This window comes from Zootoca vivipara, chromosome 2 (assembly GCF_963506605.1).
Source record: "Zootoca vivipara chromosome 2, rZooViv1.1, whole genome shotgun sequence".
Taxonomy (NCBI): domain Eukaryota; kingdom Metazoa; phylum Chordata; class Lepidosauria; order Squamata; family Lacertidae; genus Zootoca; species Zootoca vivipara.
Genome location: NC_083277.1, coordinates 103,128,698 through 103,153,345, shown reverse-complemented (window position 1 = coordinate 103,153,345; position 24,648 = coordinate 103,128,698). Strand labels below are relative to the sequence as shown.

The 24,648-nt window shown below is 41.1% G+C and overlaps 1 protein-coding gene across 3 annotated transcripts in view; it reads right to left on the bottom strand.

The window, feature by feature from the left end:
- Positions 1-24,648, bottom strand: part of PRKCA (protein kinase C alpha) — a 211,982-nt gene that overhangs the window by 68,144 nt on the left and 119,190 nt on the right. For all 3 annotated transcript variants that reach the window (XR_009557213.1, XR_004691854.2, XM_035104019.2), the window contains exons 4-5: positions 10,252-10,363; positions 6,354-6,482 (exon numbers count right to left, since the gene is read on the bottom strand). Coding sequence is in view for 1 of the 3 variants with exons in the window: in XM_035104019.2 (XP_034959910.1) it covers positions 6,354-6,482; positions 10,252-10,363 (241 nt within the window). In the remaining 2 variants the exon portion in view is untranslated. The remainder of the gene's footprint in view (positions 1-6,353; positions 6,483-10,251; positions 10,364-24,648) is intronic.

Genomic DNA, 24,648 nt, shown 5'->3' with positions numbered 1-24,648 from the left:
ACAAGTACAAGTAGATTCAGAGCTGATGAAGCAGCTGGGCCAAAGCCGAAAGGACGCTCAGTTGCGGATATGCCTGGAAGCGAAAGGAAAGTCCGATGCTGTAAAGAAAAATATTGCATAGGAACCTGGAATGTAAGAACCATGAATAGAGGTAAGCTGGATGTGGTCAAAAATGAGATGACAAGAATAAATATCGACATCCTGGGCATCAGTGAACTAAAATGGAAGGGAATGGGCGAATTCAGTTCGGATGACTATCATATCTACTACTGTGGGCAAGAATCCCGTAGTAGAAATGGAGTGGCCCTCATAGTCAACAAAAGAGTGGCAAAAGCTGTAATGGGATGCAATCTCAAAAATGACAGAATGATCTCGATACGAATCCAAGGCAGACCTTTTAACATCACAGTAATCCAAGTTTATGCACCAACTACCGGTGCTGAAGAAAGTGAAATTGACCAATTCTATGAAGACCTACAACACCTTCTAGAAATGACACCAAAGAAGGATGTTCTTCTCATTACAGGGGATTGGAATGCTAAAGTAGGGAATCAAGAGATAAAAGGAACAACTGGCAAGTTTGGCCTGGGAGTTCAAAATGAAGCAGGGCAAAGGCTAATAGAGTTCTGTCAAGAGAACAAGCTGGTCATCACAAACACTCTCTTCCAACAACACAAGAGACGACTCTACACATGGATATCACCAAATGGGCAGCATCGAAATCAGATTGATTATATTCTCTGCAGCCAAAGATGGAGAAGCTCTATACAGTCAGCAAAAACAAGACCTGGAGCTGACTGTAACTCAGATCATCAGCTTCTTATAGCAAAATTCCAGCTTAAACTGAAGAAAGTAGGAAAAACCACTGGGCCAGTAAGATACAATCTGAATCAAATCCCTTATGAATACACAGTGGAAGTGAGGAACAGGTTTAAGGATTTAGATTTGGTGGACAGAGTGCCTGAAGAACTATGGATGGAGGCTCGTAACATTATACAGGAGGCAGCAACGAAAACCATCCCAAGGAAAAGGAAATGCAAGAAAGCAAAATGGCTGTCCAACAAGGCCTTACAAATAGCGGAGGAGAGGAGGCAAGCAAAATGCAAGGGAGATAGGGAAAGATACAGGAAACTGAATGCAGATTTCCAAAAAACAGCAAGGAGAGACAAGAGGGTCTTCTTAAATGAGCAATGCAAAGAAATAGAGGAAAACAATAGAATGGGGAAAACCAGAGATCTGTTCAAGAAAATTGGAGATATGAAAGGAACATTTCGTACAAAGATTACCATAATCAAGGACAAAAGTGGTAAGGACCTAACAGAAGCAGAAGACATCAAGAAGAGGTGGCAAGAATACACAGAGGAATTATACCAGAAAGATATGGAGGTCTCGTACACCCCAGGTAGTGTGGTTGCTGACCTTGAGCCAGACATCTTGGAGAGTGAAGTCAAATGGGCCTTAGAAAGCACTGCTAATAACAAGGCCAGTGGAAGTGATGATATTCCAGCTGAACTATTTAAAATTTTAAAAGATGATGCTGTTAAGGTGCTACACCCAATATGCCAGCAAGTTTGGAAAACTCAGCAATGGCCAGAGGATTGGAGAAGATCAGTCTACATCCCAATTCCAAAGAAGGGCAGTGCCAAAGAATGCTCCAACTACCACACAATTGCGCTCATTTCACACGCTAGCAAGGTTATGCTTAAAATTCTACAAGGCAGGCTTAGGCAGTATGTGGACCGAGAACTCCCAGAAGTGCAAGCTGGATTTCGAAAGGGCAGAGGAACCAGAGACCAAATAGCAAACATGCGCTGGATTATGGAGAAAGCTAGAGAGTTCCAGAAAAACGTCTACTTCTGCTTCATTGACTATGCAAAAGCCTTTGACTGTGTCGACCACAGCAAACTATGGCAAGTTCTTAAAGAAATGGGAGTGCCTGATCACCTCATCTGTCTCCTGAGAAATCTCTATGTGGGACAAGAAGCTACAGTTAGAACTGGATATGGAACAACTGATTGGTTCAAAATTGGGAAAGGAGTACGACAAGGTTGTATATTGTCTCCCTGCTTATTTAACTTATATGCAGAATTCATCATGCGAAAGGCTGGACTAGATGAATCCCAAACCGGAATTAAGATTGCCGGAAGAAATATCAACAACCTCAGATATGCAGATGACACAACCTTGATGGCAGAAAGCGAGGAGGAATTAAAGAACCTTTTAATGAGGGTGAAAGAGGAGAGCGCAAAATATGGTCTGAAGCTCAACATCAAAAAAACCAAGATCATGGCCACTGGTCCCATCACCTCCTGGCAAATAGAAGGGGAAGAAATGGAGGCAGTGAGAGATTTTACTTTCTTGGGCTCCTTGATCACTGCAGATGGTGACAGCAGTCACGAAATTAAAAGACGCCTGCTTCTTGGGAGAAAAGCAATGACAAACCTAGACAGCATCTTAAAAAGCAGAGACATCACCTTGCCGACAAAGGTCCGTATAGTTAAAGCTATGGTTTTCCCAGTAGTGATGTATGGAAGTGAGAGCTGGACCATAAAGAAGGCTGATTGCCTAAGAATTGATGCTTTTGAATTATGGTGCTGGAGGAGACTCTTGAGAGTCCCATGGACTGCAAGAAGATCAAACCTCTCCATTCTTAAGGAAATCAGCCCTGAGTGCTCCCTGGAAGGACAGATCGTGAAGCTCAGGCTCCAATACTTTGGCCACCTCATGAGAAGAGAAGAATCCTTGGAAAAGACCCTGATGTTGGGAAAGATTGAGGGCACTAGGAGAAGGGGACGACAGAGGACAAGATGGTTGGACAGTGTTCTCGAAGCTACGAACATGAGTTTGACCAAATTGCGGGAGGCAGTGCAAGACAGGAGTGCCTGGCGTGCTATGGTCCATGGGGTCACGAAGAGTCGGACACGACTAAACGACTAAACAACAACAAAGCTGATAAATGATGCTATTTCACAGAGAATGCAGAAAACATGCATTGCATTTTCATGGGCTATTGCTTCAGATATGCCAATACAGCTGAATGGAAAGCATTTTTGTTAGCCTGAGTACCACCCAGCAGTAATATTTAACAGCATGCATTTATAGCAAAAAATGGGCCAAAAAATGGATCTGTTCACTTTTTAAAAAATAAACAAAAACATTTCCTGGTATTAAGAATAATTACAAAAACAAAGAAACAGCTTCAAGAAAACAAACGAATGTAAATAGGCGAGAAAGGGCGAGAAAAAGGAATTCACATATCTGGCCAGAGCTGGTCTTCAATTTTAGAGGTGTATATGTGAGGTAGAAATGAGAGAATCCAATACCCTAATTAAAGAGAGTGGCAAGACAAAATAAGAAGCTTTCCTTTAGTGGGGTCCAAGGCTCTAGCTTTCTACATAGCTGAGAGCTAGTGTGATGTATTTGATACCAGACTTAGATCAGATGTATTTTGTGGTAAAGATTTGGAAAGAAATAACTTGCACATGTTAAATGTGGTCACACATTTTCAAAATCATCTACTTAGGCCCTCCGATGCTCATTCCACAAACAGATGGATTGCTTCCAGTCATGGAAGATCCAGTAGATCCCTTCAGCTGAAGGCAAGTGGGAGGCAAGGGAATTTCTCTCAATTCCTCCTTACCTCTGCAGCCCCCTACAGAACATCCCACATAATTCTAGATGGTCTCCAATAGTCCCAAGCAGCTTTGCAGGGAATTATAAGAAGCACAGATAAACTGGAGAAACCACCTTTCCCCACTTCCTCCAGTGAGAGCATTCCATAAGTGGAATAGAACTCTGCACCCAAGTCACCAGTTCTGGCAGCTCCTTAGGTCTCCACAGAAAAAGCATCTAATCTTATTTGCCTAGGGCTTGTCGATCAGAAGGTCGGCGGTTCAAATCCCCGCGACGGGATGAGCTCCCATTGCTCAGTCCCAGCTCCTGCCAACCTAGCAGTTCGAAAGCACATCAAAGTGCAAGTAGATAAAAAGGTACTGCTCTGGCGGAAAGGTAAACAGCGTTTCCATGCACTGCTCTGGTTAGTCATGCTGGCCACATGACCCGGAAGCTGTACACCGGCTTCCTCGGCCAGTAAAGCGAGATGAGCGCCACAACCCCAGAGTCATCTGCGACTGGACCTAATGGCCAGGGGTCCCTTTACCTTTTACCCTCTGTTGCTATTTTTTTTCCTGGCATTTATTGTGTAAGAGCAGGATTCAAATAAGTTGTTGTGTGTGCAGAATGAGGTCCACTTGCACAACAAGACCTGTTTCCCTCTCCTCCCCACCTCTGTTTCCCCTAAATCTTCTCTGGAGGCTTTGGGGATCACCTGGAATGGGTTTAGGGGGTAGAGAAGGTGGAAAAGTCTCCCGGCACAAGTGGACCTCGACTCCCAGATTTATACTGACTTATGGCTACACTGAGTGCCACCCTGTGCTTTTGAAAATCAGACTGCTGGCACATCCATAATGAAAACATGCCACGAAAGTAGACAAAGTTATATACACTGTATAAGCACAACAAACATCCATTGCAAAATACAGAGAGCAATTAATTTCAAGCTGGAAATTCTTCCCTGTAAACACATTAAATAACTGGGTGTACGAAGTGGTGTCATAAGAATTGTGTTTATTTATTTTTTTAAACTCTATTTCAAATATAGTCCAGGAAAGGTCAGTGTGGGTGAGATGACAAGTTGCCAAATTTGTAAGTATTAAGGATATTTTATAACCCTTCCACAGCACGTTTGTTTTGGAGAAGTGTGCTGAAATAAAAAGTTACTAAAACTATAAATATTTTAAGTGCTTTTATTGTAAGCCTTTTTTTTAGGTCCAAGCCTTAATAACAAATAGCTCCTCTCAGTTCTTCTTGATGGTGAAGCTACAGTACAGGCAAGAGAAGAGATATAAGCCCCAGCGAAAGTGAGCGGTTGCGCAAGTCAGAAGTTTAAATATATATTTATTATCTCAAGTTCAACATTTGTTTAAGAATTTAATGATAGATGTAGCAAAACATTCAGAAAGGCAAGACATAATTCCAGGATTTCAAAAAATAATTATTTCGGGTGGAATTCATTGCTGCGCTATGTCGAATTCCTGTAAGTTTGTCAGATGGAACCTTCATTCCTTTCCTCCTCCCACTTTGGAGTTCTCTCACACACCCAATTTTGAGGGGTGCAGGAGGCCAACAGAGGAGGGGAGGGGGAAAGCCACATTGCACAAGTGGAAGCCGTTGAGTAGTGCTTCCACCGAGAAGGCTTGCTAAGTGACTCCTACCATTAGTTTACATTTATTGATTTTTTTGTGATTTTGAGATCTACAAGAAACATGAGGAGTTGTCAAAGCTATGTATAACACATATCCTGATTTCAAAGCAGTTCTCCAGAGGACTTGGGCGCAAAAGAGGACAACGTTCCATTGAAAACAATAAACCAGGCATCCCCAGACTTCGGCCCTCCAGATGTTTTGGACTACAATTCCCATCATCCCTGACCACTAGTCCTGTTAGCTAGGGATCATGGGAGTTGTAGGCCAAAACATCTGGAGGGCCACAGTTTGGGGATGCCTGCAATAAACCAAACTAAAATTGTAGCCAAGGTATAGATGGCATATGAGGCATACAGAGAAACTAAGCAGGAAAAAAAGGGATGTCTCAAATCAGTTCTTTAAAAGGAACATTTATTCTCATGTGTAACATGTCTAGTGCATGACCCCTAGGGTAGGCCATGATCAGGAATAAGCCAATGCTTGCTGCAAATGGTGCATGTGGCTCAAACTGTGCCTGCCCCACTCTTGCCAAATTGGTAGGAAATAAGACACAGGCATTATGTGTGAACCAGTGTTTGTGTTTGTTTCTCCCAACTCACGCAGCTCTAGCAATACAACTGGGGAGATTAATAATAAAAAAGAGCAAATGGAAATCTAAAGTGGGAGCTATGAAAGTCAGGAGACACACTATTTTCCTCTGCTAAATCTGTTGCTTATTGTGAGGCCTGATATCGAAAATGTCTCGGGCCAAATCACCAGCAAACGGCACAGCGGCAACAGGAAACGGCTGTCCGCAGGGGGGGATGGTGCAGAATTCCAGTGGTGTATTCAGCATCTGAAATCATTTATCTATGTGATGTAAAACCTGCTAGGCTGTAATGCCAATTGTGTGAACAGCCAGTTTTAACTGTGTGCAGCCAACTGTGTGTAGCCACACACAAGCTATTGGGCTTATCGACCAGACGAAAGCAATGCTAGAAAATGTATTATTGTGCTGACATAAGCTATTAAATGCAAATGAGCAGACATACTACCAAGCCAACAGGAGTTCCATAATGAGGGCTTGCCGTTTCTAAGCAGCTTTCTTACCTGTGACTTCAAGCTTTTCACCATTCACTTCAGCCTTTAGATAGAGCCTTCCTCTTTTTTCTGTGTGATCCATTCCGCAAAGACTGGGTACATTTATTACGCATTGCTTGTGAACATTCATATCACAGGCTGCAGATCAGAAAGGAGACAATTCGACATCTTACATTACGTAGCATTGGTGATGGGTACAATCCTAAGGATTGTGACTGTACTGCATTACAAAAGCCAATTACAGCAAACAGCAGATCTATCCAAACTACTTGTGAACGCATCTCTTCTTTAGGTCAGTATCGGAAATCTGTGAGTTCATAGCCCCTACGGCAGGACCCATATGTTCCATATCAATTATGGCAAAATTTTGGTCAATGACCAGAAAAGAAGATAAGAAGAAAACAAAGCGCACATAAAACACAATAAAATACGTTAAGTATACTATTAAACGTAGAGTTAAAAACAATGAAAAATATTTAAAAACAATGAAAAATATAGAATAATTATATTAAAATGGTTTAAAAAAACAACAAGGTAAGGTGTTAATAATTTTAAAATTAAGATAAGATCCTGTGCCAACAAGATCCTGTGCCTGTATGCTTTCCGAATAGGCAAAATAAGCAGTTTGTGGAAAGGCAGTTTTAAGTGGAGGAACATCCAGAAGTGAAAGGATAGAGCCATTCCTCCCTCCCACTTCACACATCCATTGAAACATGTAGCCTTAGAGGTGTGTGTCTGTTTGTCTCTGTGTGTTGGAACTACAAGACAGTGTGTAAAATGCAGACGGGCTCAGAACCAAAGACAACATTCCAATTCACCAAGCTGATTGGAAAAGACTTTAGTGTCAGAAGTGGCATCAAAAACTGGTATGGATTTGAATGGAAGACAACCAACTCTGTCTAAGATGTGGCAAAACTTAAGTTGATCAAACATCTGCCATCTTAAAAAGGACAGAGAAGATTAGAAAGGGCTGAATATCAAGAGAAATGCAACTGTATATGTCAAGAACAAGGATAGGGATGGAGAAAGTGTCTGGCAGAAGAACTATGACTACATGATACATGGAAATATCATTAAGATAATTTATAAGAGTAACTTGCATGTATGAAAAAAACACCTGTATCAGATAGGAACTAGGATGGATAGGAAAGAAAACCATGGCTTCCTAGCAAAGAACAAGACAGTAAGATTTCATTCTCATCCAACATGGCTCGTCTCTCTGACTTGGTGCTGGCAGTTTCTGGCAGAATCGAAGGAGGGAAGAACACTCCCTAGTCCCATTATGGGGGGGGTGGAGAGGGGTAGGGAGCAGCCAAATATTCACATAAACAATTGCTATACGATTTCTTTTTCTTGTTGTTTTTTGAGTTGCACTCCTCTTCAGTAGCTTTTAAAATAGTAAGCTCTCACATATGACTAATGATAGCTTACAAGCTATTTGGGGATTCCTTAGAAGTCGGTATTTACTGGGAACAGTGATAAGACCAGTGTCTGAAGAGGAGTAAGAGACTCTCATCTAATATATTCCTGTCTGTGAAAACCCCCTCTCCTTTTCTTCTGATATTTGACGTTACTATTCATCCCATTTTACACCTTAGAGGTATACACATCACAAAGACCCCTCCAGGGATTCATCTCCACCACTAACAACTCTTCAGAGACCATTGTCATGCATGGTGTGGAAACAAGCCCAGGCATACCAGAAACACTTTCACACAGGTACACACACAAGTGGGGACCAACAGGAAGTTCTAATGCAGTGGTGCAGAATGTGTGGCCCTCCAGATGTTGCTGGATTCCAATACTCTTCAGTCCCTGTTCTGGTTTACTCCCATATGAAGAAGAGTGAGATGGGCCTAAATAGCTTCTCTCAAAGCTGGCTAGTAAGTAAAGGGAAAAGGAAGGGAGGGAGGGAGGGAGGGAGGGAGGGAGGGAGGGAGGGAGGGAGGAGATATTGGGGACTTTAAATTACAGTTGATGTCCTGGTTTGCCATGATGTACACCAGACAACAATGGAGAAGAATTCCTGGAGGTGCAGGGATCTTTGTGATGTGTATGCATCTGAGGCAGAAAATGGAATGAATAGTAATGTCAAATATCAGAAGAAAAGGGGAGGCTCCCAGACAGGAATATTTTGGATGAGAGCCTCTGACTCCTCTTCAGGCACTAATCTTATTACTGGTCTCAGTAAATACTGACTTCTAAGGAATCCCCAAATAGCTTGTAAGCCATCATTAGTCATATGTGAGAGCTTACTATTTTTAAAGCTATTGAAGAGGAGTGCAACTCAAAAACCAAATGTTTGTGCACTTCCTGACAACAGCTGCTTTTAGTTTTAAAAATTGTTATAACTAGTCTTGCATCTCCAAAAGGAACAGCGGATTAGCTTGTGCTACAACATGACATGCAGCCACAAGGCATACTCTACAATAATATTTGAGGTCCCCAACTATTAGCCTTGCTGTCTGGGACTTGATGGGCGTTGTAGTCCAACAACATCTGGAGGGCACTGAGTTGGGAAAGACTATTTTAGATAATGTACAAAGCATTCTAAGAGGTAGAACTAGACTACCATGGCTAATGCCATACAGACCTTCAATGCCTGGTCCCAATAAGGTGAAATTCCTCTTGAGACCCCCAAGACCAAATTGGGGTACAGTTGTGGCATTCCTATTCTTTTAGTATTAGCCTGATTCTGAACAGTGGAGATGGCTCTACAAGATTGCTACAGGTAAAAGAAACATTAGACAAAATGACCAACACCTTGAGCCCTATTTCTGGGGATTTAAATGCTATGAGGAAATGGGGTGCCCATGAGTGTTATCTGCAGTGTTGGGGCTGTAGAGAGCAGATCAGCATTGCCCTCCACTTCAAGCTACCACAGTGGTGGAGACAACAAAGGCACATTGGTAACTGCAGAATTTCTCTTAGTGGTTTCCCAATCACTGGTGCTTTGGAAGGAGGAGCATCTCTTACATTTATGCCTTTCTCTATGTCTTCGTAATGACAGGTACAGTACGTGCTTCTTCTTCAGAGTAACTCTTCTTCTGCAATAGTTGTGTTGGGACACTGATTGACAGCTTCTTTCAAGGCAATGAGTTCCCAGGCGCTTGACAAGTCAGGTCTTTTGAAATGCTTGGGCACAACTCCAGTTTTCTCCCAAACCATGGTTGGTACTACCTCTGGCCCTAGGATCATACACTCATCTTCTGCATCCAGCCAAAGCCTGGTGCTAAGAACCAATGAGTGAAATAGACTCAAGAATGGTGACTGTTCTGGCAAGGGTTTGCTCTCCCCAGAAGAAACGGAGGTTGAGGCCCAAGTGTTGGGAATGGGTACTGCTCCTCCATTAGAGGGCATTGCAAACTGGTTCCCACCACCCATCCAAGAAGTGACATGCCATGTGTTTGTTCTGACTATCGGTCGAATAAAGTATATTGATTGATTGATTGACATGCCATGTGAAACCCTGTCCTAGTCTCCATGATCATGGTTTAAGGAAGACTGAAGTTGGAAATAATGGAGACAGCAGAATGGTTGAGCAGACAGTACAGAAAAAAAATTTGAAGCCACAAATTGCATTTAATTTTTTTTAATGCTTGGGTTTTTTTACCACAGTGTTCCAACTCAACCGCTGATTGAAAGTAGTAGCTCTTTCTTCCAGTAAGTTTCCATTAAAATACTGCAATAGCAAAATCCACATTGGAGAAAGCTCCTTTCATATACGGTATTTTGCTAGATGTGCTCAAATATTAATTTGAAATGGACAGTCATGCTTGCAATTAACAGTAACTGAAGCAAAATTTTCCTGCCAAGAAGTTGGTCAGTGCCTAATGGTTTCATTCATTATTATTATTATTTTTTAAATCTTTCTTAATAGCATGAGGTGGATGGTGTTTTCGCTTACTGTCGCATTTCATCCCTTGGTGTAGAAGTCCGTAAAGCAATGACCCACAATGGTCGCAAAATGTTGGGCTTCCATACGTGTGGATTTTGAACTTGTGCTTGCTTCTGGGATCCTAAGGAAGAAGGCAGAAATCAGGTGTCAAATCATATTTCAGAAATAACAGCATATAACTCTTCACATAGTGCTGGAAAGTTCATTTAAATCTCATCATACAACACAGCAATAATCGAAATCTGGTACCTAGGTGGCCACCTGAAATTGAACATTGTGACATTGTGACACTGTGGCATGTGACTCCTGCAATGTGGACAATTGGAACCCTCCTTCAACAACTTTTGGTATCATGGTGGAAAAAACCAGAACCACATGGGGAGCCAATCCCCACTTGTGAGCGTAACTATGCAGAACGGCTCCCATATAGATTCATAGAGACCACAAGGGCCATCCAGTCCAACCCCCTGCCAAGCAGGAAACACCATCAAAGCATTCTGGACATATGCCTGTCAAGCCTCTGCTTGTTGTTGTTGTTTAGTCGTTTAGTCGTGTCCGACACTTCGTGACCCCATGGACCTTAGCACGCCAGGCACTCCTGTCTTCCACTGCCTCCCGCAGTTTGGTCAAACTCAAAGACCTCCAAAGAAGGAGACTCCACCACACTCCTTGGTAGCAAATTCCACTGCCGAACAGCTCTTACTGTCAGGAAGTTCTTCCTAATGTTTAGGTGGAATCTTCTTTCTTGTAGTTTGAACCCATTGCTCTGTATCCGCTTCTCTGGAGCAGCAGAAAAAAACCTTTCTCACTCCTCTATATGACATCCTTTTATATATTTGAACATGGCTATCATATCACCCCTTAACCTTCTCTTCTCCAGGCTAAACCTACCCAGCTCCCTCAGCCGTTCCTCATAAGGCATTGTTTCCAGGCCTTTGACCATTTTGGTTGCCCTCTTCTGGTTCTGCTTCATTCAACCAGCCACCTGTATGTTTGCCTACATGTGTGAGCTGTGCTTTACATTTTTTCAAGATAACAGGTAAGATCCTGCTTTAGATTTTGTGTGTGTGCAAGAGGGAGAAAGAGAGGTATATAGTTGCTGCCTCCTTTCTTTTGCTCAGCATTTGAACCAGTCACAGGAAGAGAAACACATTCCAGAACAAGCTGCACAGCTTGGCTCCATCAGCTCTCAACTGCCCCATAGTTGGCAGCAGGAGAGGGAAAGCGAGTGTGGTCCCTCATGGGAAAAGACCCCCCTTCTAACAGTCTAGGAAGCTGACGTAAAGCTGATGGACACAGAATAGGAGACATCATGTTCCCTTCCATTAGCTGAACTACAGGGGTGCATTATATACTGCAGAATCTGTAGCTCAGTGGTAACTTTGTGCATAGAAGGATCCAGGTTCAAACCACTGGCATCTCCTGTAGTGTCACCTAGCAGGAGATGGAAAAGACCTTTGCCCAAGTCCCTGGAGAGAGTCACAGACAAAGAGGACAGCACTGGATGAAATAGACAAACATTCTGACCTGGGATAAGGCAGCTTCTTAAAGATACTATAGTAGCAGTTTCATCTGCCTTGTTTTATTATTTTGTTATTATTATTATTATTATTAGCAATATATAAGGATAGAAGAGAACAGAGAGGGAAAGGAAGTGAAATCTAGCAGCTCTCTCTCAGCCAAGGCTGGAAAGAAAAGTTTGAAACCAAGAATGTAGCTCCTTGGCAACAAGATGCATCTCAGTTGGACCATGAATTCATTTGCAAATATTTATATTGAGTTATATTTTAAGTACTATTACAGGATCATAAAGTAGCAGGTTTGGTGCAGCTCTGTTTACAAAAGCAGAAGGTCATTTTGCAGAACAAACAATAAAATGCCCCACGATGATACAACGCAGGTCCAAATTAAGTATAACAATATAATACGGAGGCAAAAAGAAAGAGGAAAATACAACCTCACATCCATACACTGGTGAGCGGGTCTTATGCATCAGATCTGGAGGATTATAATTAGGGACACAGACCTCATTTCTCTACCATGGGACAGAAATATTTGTGCTGCAGACCAGTGAAATTCCAGAAGAGCGCCCAAATTTCTCTGCAGCAGCAAAAGAACAGAGAGGTCTCTGGTGGCTTGAACATTAATTTATTGTGCCGAAAGCTCTGGTGCACAATAATCTACTTAATTTCTTCCGTTGCTTGGAGGCACTCCTGGGTCGGGTCCAACATTGTCACGGGGTTAATTTGTAAACCGCTTTGAGGGTTTACAATTGAGCAGTGCTTAAATTTCATGAAATAAATGCATACATACAGTGGCCTTTGTGACTAGGTCTGCCATCTACAGCCCCTTTTGGACAGAGATAACCTCGTCAATGTACTCCAGGCTCTGGTAACTTCCAGACCAGGTTATTGCAATGCACGCTCTACGAGTTTGCCCCTGAAGACAACTTGAAACTGATGTTTATTTAGAACCCACATAATCCTTGTTTTACAAAAAGCTGCACTGGTTGCCTGCCCAATTCAAGGTGCTCACATCACTGCTTATTGCCCTATATAACTGCCTGAAATGCCTAAAAGACTACCTCCTTCCCTACACAATCTCTCAGGTAGCTCCACATCAGAGACTTGGAAGGTGGCAGCCCAGGAGAACGGATTCTCTGTGGCATTCCCTCCCTGCAAGAAGAGAGGCTTATGATACCGTCATCATACAGCTTTCATCATATGCTGAAGGTTGTATCTCTTTAACATTAGGATTTGACACCTGAGATTAATGCTTTTAGAATCCACCCTAAAACTAATTTTAATACTATATTGTGTTTTTGCATTGTTGTAACAACATCAAAATAGTTACAGGTAGGTAGCCGTGTTGGTCTGAGTCGAAGCAAAATAAAAAAATTCCTTCAGTAGCACCTTAAAGACCAACTAAGTTTTTATTTTGGTATGAGCTTTCGTGTGCATGTGAAGTGTGCATGCACACGAAAGCTCATACCAAAATAAAAACTTAGTTGGTCTTTAAGGTGCTACTGAAGGAATTTTTTTATTTAACATCAAAATAGATGCAAGACAAGATAAATTAGATGCGATATTTAAACCCTTGTCAGCTAGCTCCTTGAAGCCAAATTCAATTGCCCAATAACAAATGCTTCATCTCCTGTCCCCAGACAACTATACTTCAGATTTCTGTGGACAAAAGACCACTTATTCCTTTAAGTCCCATACCACAAACAGGCCACACCCCAAAGCTGCCCTATACACATGCAATAATAGTCCCTAGAGAGGGGATATGTTGTATATGTTTTTCATGCAAATAATGGTGCAGATCTTTCAGGGAATGACTTCTTTTAATCTTCAAAACATTAAAGAATATCTAAACTGAGAAGTGTCTAAAATACCTACATGCCCCTCTAGAGGGAGGTAGAACAACATATAGGGAAGTCTAATAAAAACAATTATTTTTTGCATTGGTGTCTGTCCAACTTGTTCTCAACAGGTAGTATCTTCTATCATTTTTCAACATGTGACTTTCATGAAGTTCACCTTTACCCCAAGGGATACACAAGTTGACTCACACGAGGTATGCATGTGGAACCTTTGATCCACACGGACTCTAATTCCTATCAGTCCTAGTCAAAATTCCCAATGATCAGGGCTGATGGGAGCTGTAGTCCACCATCATCTGGAGGGCAGCAGGTTCTCCATCCCAAACTAAACAAGTGAATAATAAGTGGGTACAAATGATATTTCTTTGAACAAAAATTGCCAAACAGATGTCTGAGGCATATGGCAACTAGCACGCCAGTGCTGAGATCTCTGCACTTATAATGAGGGCAAGCTACACTTCACTATTTTCTCTGGTCCAGAACTTTCTGTAACTGTAATAATGTAAATTTTCATAAGCAACCCTCCAAAAAACTCCCAGAGGGAACAAGGATAGCACTGACAAATGTGAAGCTCATCCAGCGGTGGTCTCCCCTTCACTTTCCTCTGAACATCTGGCATCAGGGAAGGACAAGAACTTCACATCTGGAAAAGAGCCTACCAAGGTAGGCTCCTAAATTTCTGATGCAGAATCCCTTCATTAGACCTTCTTTACTAATCCCTGTTCAACTACTGAATCTGGTCAAATGCTTAAAAGGTTCAAGAAGGCGCCTCCAAAAATACTATACATAATGTCTTGTATTTCTACTCGCTTCTTAACAATTGGCAATGTTCTCCAGCAATGCCCTTATGGGTGCTAGCAATTCCACAGACCTAAAGCAATTCCCTATGAGGTGAAGGGTGAAATCACCAAGGCCTCATAAAGTGGGTTTGCTGTTTGTTTATGTGTCACAGCTACTAATTCATTCCTGAAACAGGAATTGGGTTTAGCAGCCTATGGCTCCTCCTTGATGCATTAGAAATCACTAGCGTACAGAGGTGTGGGAAACTGCATATATACAAGTGAGAACAATCTTAGAACGGGTATCAACACGTCTTCACGGGCTGCCTGGGGCCTAGGCCCTTATCAGACTTCCCTCTTAAAGCACAGAGAGTTGAGTACATGACCACAGATTTCACGATGCATTCAAAGGATGTTTGGCTATCATTTCAACTTGCACTCATATTAGAAATCTAGCGGAACATTAACACAGCAAGTCTTTTCTGCAATACTACTATTTCTGAAAGGATTGCTTGCGGCATTTTGGTGCCAGGGTCAAAGCTTATAATAACTTCCTCTCCAGTTGTTATTTCCTAAAGCACAGCTTACAAAAATGAAATAAAAAACCTGTTTCATATTAACTCTACATAGCTGCTATTTAAAAGGTTAGTTTAAACCAGGCACCCCCAAACTTCGGCCCTCCAACTGTTTTGGACTACAATTCCCATCTTTCCCAACCACTGGTCCTCTTAGCTAGGGATCATGGGAGTTGTAGGCCAAAACATCTGGAGGGCCGCAGTTTGGGGATGCCTGGTTTAAACTAAGACCTTAGGAGTATCCTCTCTCTTTTTCTAATCCCTCAGTGTTGATACTTTTCTGGCCAAGGAAAGAGCAGCAGATAAAATGCCAGGGCAGCCACCTATCAGGAAGCAGAAACACAGCAGATCTCCAGACATTCCCAGAATTGCCTGAAAGTTCTGTAGATGGTGCCAAGATGGCAGATGCTGCCAATGAAAAAAAGTAACTTCTAAAGCTTGACATATGGCTTCTATGACAGTTGCTTAAAAGCATAGATGGAAGAAAGGTAATGTAGACAGAACTATTTAATGGAAAACGATAGGAAGAAAAATGAATTATCTATATCTATATATCTATCACTATAACTATATATAGATATGTGTTTGTATTAGATGTAACAGTTTGTTGAAAACAGAACTTTTCACTTTAATGTACATGCAGATGTTGAAGAAAAAAACAAAAACAGGAAGCATTTTAGAAACTCTAAAAAATGGGCTCCTTGAGGGCCAGATAATTTAAATGAAAAAGTAAAAAACCTTTTTTCCCAATAAAGGGGAAAAGCAATGACCATATGAAATAAACTTAAAATACCAAGACTAAGGGTGTTTTTTTGTTTTTGTTTTTTTAGTCTTTAGTAAGAGGCAAGGGTTACATTACTGAAAAGTATACAGAGGACTAAGTGTATTAGCTTAGCCACCTTTGAAAATTGCAAAATTGTGTTTACTCTATTCCAGGGCAGCCCAACTTTTCATACCAAGTGTGCTGCAAGAGTACTTCAACTTGGAACCCATGGGCCACACACTGCCTTGTCACGCATGGTGGGGTGTGTGTCAAAATTTGACAGACAGACAGACAGACACACACACACACACACACAAACAATCTTCCCAAAGCCAGGTAAGCAAGGCAATTGGATTCGAAAGGAGGCGCAAGGGCCCTCCCACCTCCTCCCCAAAGCTTGGAGAACACTAACTAGGCTAAGGGAAGGAGGTGGGAGGAATATAGGACCCTGTCAGAGTCCTGCACCTCCTTCCCAAAGACCAGGGCCTTACTTACCCAGCTTTGGGGTAGCAGTGCATCAAATGTTGCATCAAATGGGGGCATCAAATGTTGATGTGGGCCACAGAAAAAGGCATGGAGGGCCAGATGTGGCCCTTGGGCAACACACTTGACAACCCACCTCTATTCCCACAGATTCTTCACACTAATGGCAGGGTTTGCCCAATACATTTTGGTACCTGGGGTGAACCACGAAATGGTGGCTTTCCCACCACCACCGGGGAAGAAGGGATGAGTGAAGATCTACATCTGGGGCAAGGGTGTGAGAAAACCAGCAGTAAAATGGAAGTACGGCCAGCAGAGAGAAGACAACCCAAGGAGGATAATGTTTTACACCCCTCGTAAAAGCTGTGCATACACTTCTCTTCCGCTCTGTTGGTAATCAAGTGCTAGGCAAGGGCCAACTTCTGTGTGAAAAGACAGTGAGCTCAGTTTCCGTTTTGCTACCGGAAACCAAATTCTGACAATTTAATAAAACAACACAAAACCTAAATCTTACAACCCTGACGTCTACCCATCTCTGATTTATACAGCGCTTGCCAGCAGTTGGTACAATATAAACATGCCACTTTCCAATTATCTTTAAAAAAAAAACAACCAACAAAATAAGGGCAATTTTATGCACAAATCCAAAATTAAGAAACTCAAAATCTGGAGCCCTACAATGCAGCTACAACTAATATGAACACCTAACATACAATCTATTTCTGAGAAAAATAATAATTCAGTGTTTTCAAGATGTAGGCTTTTAAAAGCATTGTTTAGGGCACAGGATGTAGGCTTTTAAAAGCATTGTTTAGGGCCTCAGCATCAGCATAATTTTATTCATATGCCACCTTTCTACAAAAACAATCATGCTCAAAGCAGCTTTCAATTGAGAGAAAAGGAATACAAAATCAAAATCAGCCATGGCACAAACAATTTCATAATTATGCAACAACAACGCAATACCAAATGTAACATACAAAAACCCAGCATTTTAGTACTATAAATTTAATGAGATCCTATTAACAACATTATACCTCCTGACAATAGCAAAAAAACCATAACAGTAAAAAAAAAATAACTCTTGTCCTATAAACATCTTCCCCATGATGTTGTTCCTGAAAATATAGCTTTGATTCCAAGGATACTTTCAAAAAATAAAATAAATGACAGCACTGAAATTTTGATCTTACAAGGTGATTTAAATACAGCCGATGAATTATTATGTTTTATTTAACAATGTTTTTTTGTTTAGTCTGATATCTAAAACTGTGGTCTCAATTTATGGTGTTCAGTATTTAGAACACTGTCAGAGATACAGCCTGTGTCACTTGAGTGATGTTCAGGTTTCAGCCTTCTGATTCTACAGCTGCACAATTCTATGGCACATGAATCTAAACCAGAGATTAGCACTATGAGGGCAACCCCAAGAGAACCATATGAACTGGAGGAGGATTTTGGCTAAGTTTTGAAGAACCTGGTCATAGATTCTAATAAAATTGCTCCTAGTTTAAAAGGAACTATGGTTAGTTTAATATTCCAGAGCTAACTTGTTATAAAACTAACCAAAGTTTGCTCTAAATTGAGGACCCTGTTCAAAGATAACACTAAAACCAGTATTTAGTTAAAATGAAATGAACTCTTATGAAGCCTTCCTCTCCGCCACACAGGTGTAGGAGAGCGGAGGCAGAATGTGCAAGCCCAACACTCAGGCTTGTTCCGGCTCATCCACATACCTCTAAGCCAGGCATCCCCAAACTTTGGCCCTCCAGATGTTTTGGACTACAATTCCCATCATCCCTGACCTCTGGTCCTCTTAGCTAGGGATCATGGGAGTTGTAGGCCAAAACATCTGGAGGGCCGCAGTTTGGGGATGCCTGCTCTAAGCCATGATTTTGTATTACCTATGGACATGGCCTATAGGGTGTCTGGATGAGTAGTCATGAGGTCCGCAAAACAGCCCATAACTTAAACAAATGATTCCAAAAAGCTAAAAACACACTCTCATGTCTAGAACAGTGTTTCCCAACCTTGTGCCTCCAGCTGTTTTCGGACTACAATTCCCATCATTCCTGACCACTGGTCTTGCTAGCTAGGGATGATGGGAGTTGTAGTCCCAAAACATCTGGAGGCACAAGGTTGGGAAACACTGGTCTAGAAGATTGGCCAATTGCCTGTTCTGCATGGTGTTCTATTCCCTATGAAAGAACAGGACTCTTGCGTCCACCTTTGGTATTAGAAGCTCAGGTGGCCTTAGCAGTTTAAGAGTGCTTTTAACCACTTACAGCTTGCATGTGAACTACGGTATGTCTGTACTTGAACAGAGATATATTGGCCATATTGATTCATGGACTAGTACCCTCAACTCTTGATTATTGCAATGCACTCAATGTGGGATTACAACCTGGTCTGGACACTCCAGCAAAATGTCCCAAGCCAATCACCGAGACCACATGGGAGGGACACTAGTCCCCCATTGACCAGGTGCACGATTCGTATCAATGAGGCATCATGCCTTCAGTGTAGTGGGCTCAACCCTATGGAACGCCCTCCCAGTAGAAATCAGTCCTTGCTAAATTTCAGGCAACTGGTTAAAATGGTTTTCATCCCAGGAGGTTTTTATGATGCAGCTACCGTAGAATGCTGTTGGTGATAAACAAACTACCACCAGCTTGCACTGGCTGCCCATATACTATCAAGCCAAGTTAAAGTTTATTTTATATTAATTGACAAGGGCCTTAGTGGGTCTCGGCATACATTAAGGGCTGACTGATACCTTATCTCTGCCCAGGGAAGTGACTGTTTCTAGTTCCCCGTAACCAGTGCTTTTTTTCTTTAAAAATGTTTAGGGGTACTCTCATTTTCCTACTCATATTGAAATACAGTGGTGCCTCGCTAGACCCGTTCCACGGGTCTTTTCTTATAACGAAAAATTCGTCTAGCGAATCCCATAGGAATGCATTGAATTTTTTTGAATTTTTTTTTTGCCCATAGGAACACATTAATTGAATTTCAATGCATTCCTATGGGAAACCGCGATTCACTAGACAAATTTTTCATAAAACGAATTCGTCTAGCGAGGCAACCTCCGCTCGAAAAATCCTTTCGTTAAGCGGAAATTTCGTTAAGCAGGGCATTTGTTAAGCAAGGCACCACTGTACTGCCCCTCAATGAGGCCAAACTTAGATTCACAAAATGTTTAGGGGTATGCGTCCCCCCCAGAAAAAAAGCACTGCCCATAGCTCAGACAAATGACTTGTATGCCTCAGGAGCAGTGGGGTGTTCAGTATTACAAGTCCAAGTCTGCACAACTTTTCAGGCAAGGTCACACAGATCAGGAGAACTTCCAGTGCTTGGGGAAGGCTTTGATTTCAAGTGACTTTTCCCCTATTTTTTTCCATTAATTTTAACTGATTTTATGTATCCCTCTTGCATCCTTATAGTATACCACAAAAACTACAGTATTGATATATAAATTATTGAAATAGTTTTTAAATAATTGCTATTCTGCCTAACTCTAAAAATACTCATGACCTAAAATAATGTCCGTTTTCATGTTATGAAATAAGCTGCCAGTTTTATCCCTTTGTATAAATACTATTGGAAAAAATAAAATACTACTTTAACCTGTAAAGTTATAACCATTATAAAATAATCATTATGCTATGCAATTTCCTAGACAGTATTGTATTATTAAACAGCACTGTTGGTGCTAATTCCTGGTGTACAAAAAGCTATTTAAAGTTTTTGACCAATCTGAAAAGTCATATGTTATCTGCAAGACACCCCTTTTGAAGAACATCATTACTGGTTTTGTTATGTAAACTATTCAATTAAAAATTATACATGCAGTTTTAAGTAATTGTTTTATACATGTTTTATTATATTGTGAAATCACTCCGAGATGCTTAACAGATTAATAAATGAAATAAATTAACAGTATTATCGAAGAAAAGCAGCTCACCTAGCATTTGGTAAATCATTTTTAACTGACAAAACACATTTTGAGATGCACATACTAGTTAGGAGAGAACATCTGTTTCATGCTGTAATTTTAAGTTCATATTTTACATTAATGAATGCTATTGCTTGTAACATAAAAAGCAAGATAATCTCTGAGCCTCCTGGGTTTGATTGCTGCCTGCTATTAATGTTCTTGTTGTTTATAATAGTACTGATTTAGCTGGCAAGTGCAGAAAGAGCTATGTGCCTGCAGCCACAGGGGTTTCTGATTTCCTAACTACAATATGGGCTGTTAAATTCGGAATGCACTCGGTATTTACTAAACTAACTATATTTTGTACACTGCTTTTAATGAAGGAACTGCAACTTAATTAGAGGCAACACATAAACAAGGAATCTTGTGACGAGTCAACTTACTGTTCTGGGTAAATCCAGACCAAGAGGGAAACATAAATGTTTTAATATCAAATATCATAAGAAGATTGAAATGCAGCAAGCATATTAATCCAGGTTTTCTCCCTTTCATAACCTTGTTTTACGAATCAAAATATAACACAACGGTGCTTTTAAAATGATATCTAAACACTCTTAAACCTATAAAGCTTTCCAGCTGTTAAGCCACCCAAACTCGGAGTCTGGATTCATTAGTCATCTTGAGAGAAAGAAAGAAAATCCTTATGGTCAAAAAAACCCACAAGCTTTATCTTGGCTTCAGAAACAGCGATAGGCCCCATGAGTCAGCAGTTTCTTAGCACTTATTCATTTTAAACTGAAAATGCAGAGGCAATAGTGATGGATTCAGTAACAGCTACACACATTTTTTCTTTCTTTGCAAGTGTAAAGATTAACATTCATGAAATAACAATATATACTATACAGTAAATTGCTATCATATCAATTCTCCTCACTGCCTGCCCCTTTCCTCGTCTATTATATAAAAGTTTTTGCAGTATTCAAGAAGAAAATTGACAAGACCCAACTGAATGCCCACATACCACATTTAACTCATCGTTTTCCTCTTCTGCCTACTTTTAACTTTTTTCCTCCTCTTTCACGCCACCCACTTCTCTCATGCACCATCTTCTCTTTAAACTATTTCTGCTTGCTTTGTCTCCTGGGGATGATCAAATCTCAACCTCAAATAGCACTCCCCTAAACCCCTTTTCTTTCCCTCCAGACCATTTACTGTGCCGTTTTGCTTCCCTGCACCTCTTAAATCCCTAAATCACAGGCCACATTTGCTCCTCATAATAAATATTTGTAGACTATCTTTACATTCTGGTCTGCCACGCATTATCATAAACTTTTTAATTCAAGCTATTCCTTGTCACTCCCTTTGTTGTTTGGTTTGCCATCTTATTTCCTATGTCCAGATCCAAAGGTTCCCAAACTTGGGTCTCCAGCTGTTTTTGTACTACTACTCCCATCATCCCTAGCTACCAGGACCAGTGGTCAGAGATGATGGGAACTGTAGCCCAGAAACAGAGGGAGATGCAAGTTTGGGAAACCCTGTCCAGTTCCTTTCCAATAGCTCGATATTTCTTCATTACTTCTCTAATGACCCCTCCTCACTCAATTTTTCCACTTCTGTTTCACATCAGTTTGTCAACTATCGACTTCTTTGTTTCCTTGCCATACTACCATTTGGACTGTTTACAACTGCCTTTAATGTATAGATAGGGTAGAATAGCATTTAATAAGAAACCAGAATGCAAAAACAATCCTGCCCTTTCACGGAGCATATTATCATCAATGCCTCTGGATAAGATTTACGTTGCATGCTCTAACAAGAAGAGCCATTCTTTAGTTGTATATGCAATGTAATCCTGATTTCTCTGGAATCTGAATACTGGGATCATTTTTGTTAGTATACATAGTTGTGGATTAGGGCTGCTCACACCACTTTACAAACAAACACTTTGCATTTACACACACACACACACACATCATGTCCCAAGATACTATGGCCTTATACAATTGCTCACTTTGTATAACTTGCATAGCTGCCAAGTTTTCCCTTTTCTCGTGAGGAAGCCTATTCAGCATAAGGGAAAATCCCTTTAAAAAAGGGATAACTTGGCAGCTATGAACTTGTTCCGTTTCCAAGTGTTGTGGATCAGAAACATTCTAGGTCCTGAATCCATGTTCTCTCTCTCTCTCTCTCTCTCTCTCTCTCTCTCTCTCTCTCTCTCTCTCTCTCTCTCTCTCTCTCCATACACACACACACCAAATATTAAATTCCATGCTTGTATAGGGCTATTATGAAATGAATTCATACCTTAATATGTGTTTGTGTTATTTTGGCCATGGTGGGATTGCTGTGGCTGAACACACCACAACTTTCTTCAGTTTGAAAAACTGGACTATGGGGAGTCCCACCTTTTCTTGATAATTTATATACAGTATGAAGAGTCCACTTTCTATTTATACTCTCTTATTTCACCAAATGTGTGCAGTGGTTCCTGCTTTGCTCTCACTCCCTGTACATATATTCAAAACCTTCTAGCCACTACCACCATTGATTTACATTATCCTGTTTACCAAACAGGCCTTTATCTATAACATGGTCGCTGTGCTTGTTTAGATGTGGTACAAAACCAGCCAGGCACACTTTTATAATTAAAATAAAGTGCCATTCCTAACCCTGTTTAATTTATATGCCAACAACCCTTAATCTCTATTTTCCAGTAAATCCTGCCACTAGGTACTGTGGATTTTAGTTGATTAACTTTGAGCTAGGTTTGCAGGCAATTCTCACTCTGGTCAGCTCCAAAAGCTCCTTGCTGAATTCTCCTCACTAGGCAAATTACTTATATGACCTTAAGCCAATGATTGAGCTATTTTGAGGCAGACTGATTCTAGTTTTCTGTAGCCTGGATAGTCCCTTGCCTGTCATCCACCTGCTTCTGCTTCAGCTCAAGACTTCAGACTTCTCCCTCAGCCCGTCTCACTGTCTTTTTCGTTACTGTCTTCTTTTTCAGCTCTGAGCCTCTCTTTCCACTGAACAGCAGTAGAATAGGCCTGTTTATGTTTCAGCCAGCCTATCCTTCAGCCAATCAGTCTTTAGTGGCACAAAACTCTCCCCCTCATCAGACCACTTTTCTCATCCAATAAGTGATCAAGAATTTTTACCCAAGAAAGCCAATCGGTGGTGTAATTTTACAAACCAAAACCAGTTCTACTAAACACATTTAAAAAACTCGCTTCTCCACATGGACATATAAAAGTACTACCCAATTTTACATCTCCCAAGTTTCAATGTGGAAACTTGTGACCTTAAGGCATGGAGAGAATCAGTGCAACTTCTGCTCTAATAGGCAATTTAAAGCTGTAACTAAGTTATCATGTACTCAAGGCAGAACTCATGAACTTAGAAAGAGAACAAGAACACACAAACAGCATTTTTATGTAGCAATTCATGTTCTCTGAAACTAGCTGTTTCTCAGAGGTTTTGATCTCCACTGAGATAGATCACTGTGAATGGTGATCGTGAAATAAGTTTTCAATTAGGATCCAAAGACTACACATTCTTACTGTAGACAATTTAGTCTTGTGGAGCTTTTCATTCCAATGCATGTGACACCCTCTGGAATAGCTCCCATTTATATTACCCAAAGGGCATCATGGCAGCTGTTTCCTAATAGTGGACCCATATTCTTTTTTCCCTCACATGGAAACCACCCTCTAGAATACTTTTGGTTTATAAACCACATCAACTACTGGGCTGGTATTTTAATGAGCAATTGTGTATTTAACGGGCAATTGGATATTTTAATGGGCAGTTGCAAAATTCATTATCGTTCTGAATACAAAACATTGGATTTGTGAGCCCTGTTGACAATTTTCATTTCCAGAGGCATCCCCACATGCCCTGCTGGAGGCACAAAACCCGAAATCGTAATATGCAGGTCAAAAGATTACTTTGTCGTCTGGTGAACCTTATGTAAGGCTCCATGAAAAGGAACAAATACAACTAATCCATAAGCATAAGTGGAATTTGCAGTACTTGACCAAACTGTAAGAGTCTGTGGTATTTTAAAAATGCAGAATGACCTTTACTAAGAAACAAAATAATTCTTTAGCAAGCCAGCATGGGGCAGCATTCAAGTCTTCAATATACTAAACACTCTTTAAGGGGAGGTGGAAGGGAGAGAGTGTTTGTAAGGAAAACATTCGTTTTCTAAAACTGAAAACTACAAACATTCTTCTGTGATTTAATAGATTATACCATCATGGTACCTTTGTAAGTCTGTGACGTAAGGTAAAGGGACCCCTGACCATTAGGTCCAGTCATGACCGACTCCTGGGTTGCGGCGCTCATCTTGTGTTATTGGCCAAGGGAGCTGGCATACAGCTTCCAGGTCATGTGGCCAGCATGACTAAGCAGCTTCTGGCGAACCAGAGCAGCACACGGAAATGCTGTAGCGGTACCTATTTATCTACTTGCACTTTTGACGTGCT